The sequence below is a fragment of the Lissotriton vulgaris genome, chromosome 1_1 (genome assembly GCF_964263255.1).
Source record: "Lissotriton vulgaris chromosome 1_1, aLisVul1.2, whole genome shotgun sequence".
Taxonomy (NCBI): Eukaryota; Metazoa; Chordata; class Amphibia; order Caudata; family Salamandridae; genus Lissotriton; species Lissotriton vulgaris.
The window spans coordinates 1375579859-1375585503 of record NC_141685.1 but is presented as its reverse complement, the minus strand read 5'-3'; the positions used below and the strand labels follow the sequence as shown (position 1 = coordinate 1375585503).

The following is a 5645-nucleotide window of genomic DNA, read 5'->3' as shown; positions in this document are numbered from 1 at the left end:
AACATTCAAATTCAAAAGATTGTAGATTGGTTGGTTTGTAGTATCTTACATATATAGTTCTCCTTTGAAGTTTTCATTGTATAGGCTGTCTGTGTCTTGCTGAGATTGATGAGCCTTGGCACCTGCACACAAGTTTCTGAACCTTTACACGAGATCATGGACTGTGAAAGTGTATGCATGTCTGGTCATTATATGAAGGAAGCGGGATCTGATCCATAGGTACAAGCGAACACCCTGTCCCACAGAGCAGGACTTGCAAAATGCCCTTTTGGAGGCACTTTACCCAAATTAAATCACTCATCACTCTGGGCACCCTCCCCTTCCTGAGACGTATTCCTCATCTTTGACATTCTCCAAGTGATTATGCCTATCAGTGGAATCACACCAATCAAGGCAGCTTTCACTTTCCACTGGAGAACCAGGTAAAATGAGGCAGAGTGTGTTGCAGTATGGATAGCATCTGGGGTGATGGCAGTGGTATTTACGTCTTCAAACACAGAATTCTGGAGAACTGTTGACGTATTGGCTGAGATAGAAGCTGTGACCAGCAGACCATTTATTGTGGTTGATGGCTTTTCAGTTTGCCTAACTTCAGAATGAGGTTTAAAAACAGTTACATTAACTTGGTACATGTTATCAATACCTGTTCGCTCAGTCCCGCACCAGTACAAACCCGAGTCCTCCTCTTCAAGATCTGTGATGGTCACTGTGACTATTTGAGTTGTGTGATTGTCTTTGAGGGAAACCCTGCCAGTTGTCACCTCCTTCTCGGATCCTGTGCTTTGTAAAACAATGGAACAGTAGTTCCAAGAAGCTCCTTTACACCAGTAATGCGGATACTGTACAAGCTCCGCTTCATATCGACAAGCCACAGTGAGAGACCCTCCCAAGACACCCGTCACCTCTTCAAAGTAGCTTCCTGAGTCTCCAAACACAACTGAACATAGCATCAATGCCAACACTGTGACAATCCTTGTTATGCTGCCTCGGTTCAGCAGTGCACTCCCATTTCTCAGGTATCTCATGGGGGCGTCTCTTCTTGAACAGTCTCTTCAGTGGATCAGGGCTGGAGGTCTCTGCTCAGGAAAATCTTCTGCTTTATCGCTTCAGGTTCCTTTAGTTCTTCCTTTTCATCACCTTTGAGGCACCTTCAGCTCAAACCCAAATCTCATCCTCTGCAGCAGCTTCTTATGTCCTTCTGCTTCGTCCCTTGGTCAAGTGTCTCTTCTGACACTAAAGAAGAGCTATTAGTTTTTCTGGAACCTTGACCTATAACAAGAGGGAAGTGTAATTTCCTGTGCATCTGCAGCACCTTTAATTAGAGGAAATGCCGGTCTATTTTGAGACAGTCCTTGGCTGACACATATTGTTGTTCTGCTTTTACATATAAATGTAAAGCACAATATTTTTCATTTTTGTGTGAAATGAAACGGTTTGAAGTTTCTTTCTCACGTAAGATCCTATTTTCTAACACAAGTAACACATTTTTTCAAAGCAATTATTTTGTCATTTGTATACTTCAAGACGTTTAGTTCTGTGCGGGTCATGCCTTGGTGTTAGTCCAGAGACACATTACTTACAGCCTGTGCTTAAGTTATGAAAGTATAAGTGTCGTATGTACGCGCACAATGTATTCAGCGTGGACTGGTAGTGTCTTGCGGCACTTTCTGCCTCTGGTGAGTCCCACCTTGAGACACACCACTCTCCATGAATATATTTCACTGTTGTCAATCCATGTTGTTTTTCAAGTGTTGCTAAGTTCCTTGGCCTGTGGATGCATCAGCTGGTAGGCAGGTTTGCGGGTTGTAGAGTCAGCTGACTCTGCAGCGCCTGCTGACCGGTGGCCATCTATTGTGGGCAAAGGCTGTTTCAAATAAATCTCATCCTTTTCATCAAAGCCTCCTTAAATCATCCTTACTTCATTTTGGCGACAAGGGCGGGACACAAACCCACGCGAGCAAAGCACAATGTATTTTTCTTTCACTAACTCAGCCCCTTCTGATTCAGCCATCAATTTTCTTGAGCACGTTTTTTTCTATATAGCGTTCTCCTGGGTCCATGGTTACCGACAACGGGACACATTTTTTATCTGATCATGTGCAGCAATTTCTGGCTAAACGTGACATCAAGCACTTACGAGCAGCTCTTTATTCACCATCGTTCAATGGCCTGGTTGAAAGAGGGAATAAAGTAATCAAAGAAAGTATACAAACAGCCATTTCTGCAGGATTAAATATCAGATAATTTCTCAAGAAAAAAATCTGTGAATATAATTGTTCTCCACATTGCACCACAGGGATTACCCCATTTTTTATGCTAAGAGATAGGAACCCTCATTCTGGCTTATTTCCCAATTGGTTAAAAGACCAGTTAGGTATGAAAGAACCTGGAGAATCCTCCACCAAGGAACCTGTCTCTGGTTCATAGAGTTGCCATGGCTACAGCATCATACTCCCTCTGGTCACACCCAGTACTGCTGGTGACATTATATAAAGTCCGAGCTTTTGCTTTGTCTACCCTACACAGACTTGAACAGCATTTGACGAGCATGGTCCAGACACCACTTCTACTTTGAAGTATTTGCTATTTTCGCTGGGGTACCCCAGGGCAGGAAGGTTCAATTTTTGCACTGACCTTAAGTATTGGTCTTCCATGACCCCAGTAAACATGTGCTTCCTTATGGTTAGACTTGGTTTGGATTGAGTGCCGTGGTGCTGATGGTTATGACTCTGAAAGTGCACTGCAGCCTGCTTCCTAGGCCCTAGTGCTTTTTCCCTAAAACTCACATGTGTAAATTGGTACTCCCAATTGGCAAGGACTTTAACTCCCTTATAGGTTCCTAGTCTATGGTACCAGTGGTACCCAGGGCATGGGTGTTAAAGGGAGCACCAGGGCCTGAAGCACTGTGCGTGTTTTCCTGAGTGACCTAAGTAAACTACTGACAGAGCCCTGCAATTGCAGACAGCAGGACAGTGCAAACTGCTCGTACTCAACTTTGCCCTCACCATGTGTGCAAAGTCAATGCACTATTTTAAATATATATCAGTCAGCCCTAATGAAAGTCTCCTAAGCCCAGGAGGCAGGGTGTATTATATTAAAGGTGTGGTCATCTAAGGTGCAAGCTCCCTATAGTGGCCATTTACTATTAAAGTTTTCTATAAGTGAAAGACGGTCCATAGGCGAACATGGGTTGGCACCCACACGGGCAAACCCGAGTTTGGCAGCTATATTAAGCTACTGCCTAAATATTTTGTGTTTGATATCAAACAACATGCCTCATCATCCCTGGCATGAAACTCATGTCGAGGATGATGTGCCATAAACCTAGGTGAATACCTTAGAGGTTTCTTACCTGGTTGTCCCAGCCTTTCTCGTGTTGTGGCTGCCAGCCTGCAACTGCTGCTGACAAGACAGGAATATGACCCCCTGCCATGAGGTGTGACCTCTCCCAGGAGCCAGAAACAATGGCCTGGGTGTGAAGCAGGTCACACCTCCCTCCCTGAGAGAATGACTAGTGAAGTTGCACATCAAGGCTGTGAACTCCAAAGCTGCCCTGCCTGTGATATGCAACCAGACTGCCTGTCAAAGGAGGAAACAGCCTTCTCCCTGCTCCCAGGCAAATTTGCACCCAAGCAGGTGGGACAATTAGGTGTTCAGGAGGTGTACACCACACAGAGGTCTAACCACACCTCCAGGGTGGGCTACCTGGTCTGTACAGCTGAGGAAGACTTCTGCCATTTTTAATAGTGGTAAAATAAAGGGTTCTGGGTTCTTGGTAGAAAAGGTGACGAGGACGGGACACAAACCCACACGTGCAAAGCACAATGTATATTTCTTTCACTAACTCAGCCTCTTCTGATTCAGCCATCAATTTAATTGAGCACGTTTTTTCTATAGAGGGTTCTCCTGAGTCCATGGTTAGTGACAATGGGACACATTTTTTATCTGATCATGTGCCGCAATTTCTGGCTATACGTGACATCAAGCACTTACGAGTAGCTCTTTATTCACCATCGTTCAATGGCCTTGTTGAAAGAGGGAATAAATTAATCAAAGAAAGTATACAAACAGCCATTTCTGCAGGATTAAATATCAGATAATTTCTCAAGAAAAAAATCTGTGAATATAATTGTTTTCCACATTGCACCACAGGGATTACCCTATTTTTTATGCTAAGAGGTAGGAAACCTCATTCTGGCTTATTTCCCAATTGGTTAAAAGACCAGTTAGGTATGAAAGAACCTGGAGAATCCTCCACCAAGGAACCTGTCTCTGGTTCATAGAGTTGCCATGGCTGCAGCGTCATACTCCCTCTGGTCACACCCAGTACTGCTGGTGACATTATATAAAGTCCGAGCTGTTGCTTTGTCTACCCTACCCGCACTGCAACAGCATTTGACGAGCATGGTCCAGACTCCACTTCTACTTTGAAGTATTTTCTATTTTCTCTGGGGGACCCCAGGACAGGAAGGCTCAATTTTTGCACTGACCTTGAGTATTAGTTTTCCATGGCCCCACTAAACATGTGCTTCCTTATGGTTAGACTTGGTTTGGATTGAGCGCCGTGGTGCAACCGTCATTGGGAGGTGTAGTTGGGGAGTTGTTTTTTTGTTTACCCTGCAAAAGGGATTGTTGATTATGTTTTTTGTTGGAGGGAAACTTTTACTGCATGCTGAAACTCTCATGCTGGGTGAGATAATTGGGGGAAGGTGAACTCTCTGCTCGGGCCTTCCTCTTTGACTCCATGGTGGGTGCTGTCCCTACTCTAAGGATAATCACTTGAAATGTACACATGTTCAATTCCCAGGATAAACATCGTCGTATCCAGGCCTTTCTTAAAAGGCACCAGGCCCAGGTTGCATGCCCTCAAGAAATTCACCTAAAAATATTAGATGGGCAGGTACTTCAAAAACGCTGGAGGGGCAAGATCTATGCAACTACCTATTCATCATTCGCGAGGGGGAGTGCTGATTTGGATACTTCCTTGGACCCCCATCCTTGCCCAACTCAAGATCATTGATCTGAAGAAGTAATATGTGGTGCTGCCAGACAAACTCGATGGCTAAGATATAGCATTACTTAATGTGTATGCCCGAACACTGACCAACCAGCCTTCCGTTCTTTCATCACGCTCCACATTACCTCTGTCTTACACTATCCTTGCCCGGTGACCACGGACTTCAATTTTGTAGCTGATGTCAAATAGGATAGATCACATCCTCCCACCTTCCATTTCTACTGCACAAGAGCACTTGATACTTCCACTAATGTATAGCCAAGTGGGGATTCATTGACTCATTAAAGGCTCACAACAAGAGGGGCACTGTAGGATGTGCCCTCTTTGTATGGTCACCCCCACATTTTTATCCAATGCTGATGGTTATGGCTCTGAAAGTGCACTGCAGCCTGCTTCCTAGGCCCCAGTGCTCTCTCCCTAAAACTCATATGTGTGAATTGGTACTCCCAATTGGCAAGGACTTTAACCCCCTTATAAGTTCCTAGTCTATGGTACCAGTGGTAACCAGGGCATGGGTGTTAAAGGGAGCACCAGGGCCTGAAGCACTGTTTGTGTTATCCTGAGTGACCTAAGTAAACTACTGACAGAACTCTGCAATTGCAGACAGAAAGAAAGTGCAAACTGCTCA

At 44.6% G+C, this 5645-nt stretch overlaps 1 protein-coding gene across 1 annotated transcript; it reads right to left on the bottom strand.

The window, feature by feature from the left end:
• Nucleotides 1–293: 293 nt before the first annotated feature.
• LOC147750533 (CMRF35-like molecule 5) lies at nucleotides 294–1025 on the bottom strand. The gene has a single exon (XM_086929587.1). It carries the CDS (start codon nucleotides 1023–1025, stop codon nucleotides 294–296), a length of 732 nt encoding a protein of 243 aa, XP_086785713.1.
• Nucleotides 1026–5645: the final 4620 nt, after the last annotated feature.

Coding starts and splice junctions, on each gene's coding strand:
- LOC147750533 (XM_086929587.1), bottom strand. CDS start 1,025: ATGAGATACCTGAGAAATGGGAGTGCACTGCTGAACCGAGGCAGCATA.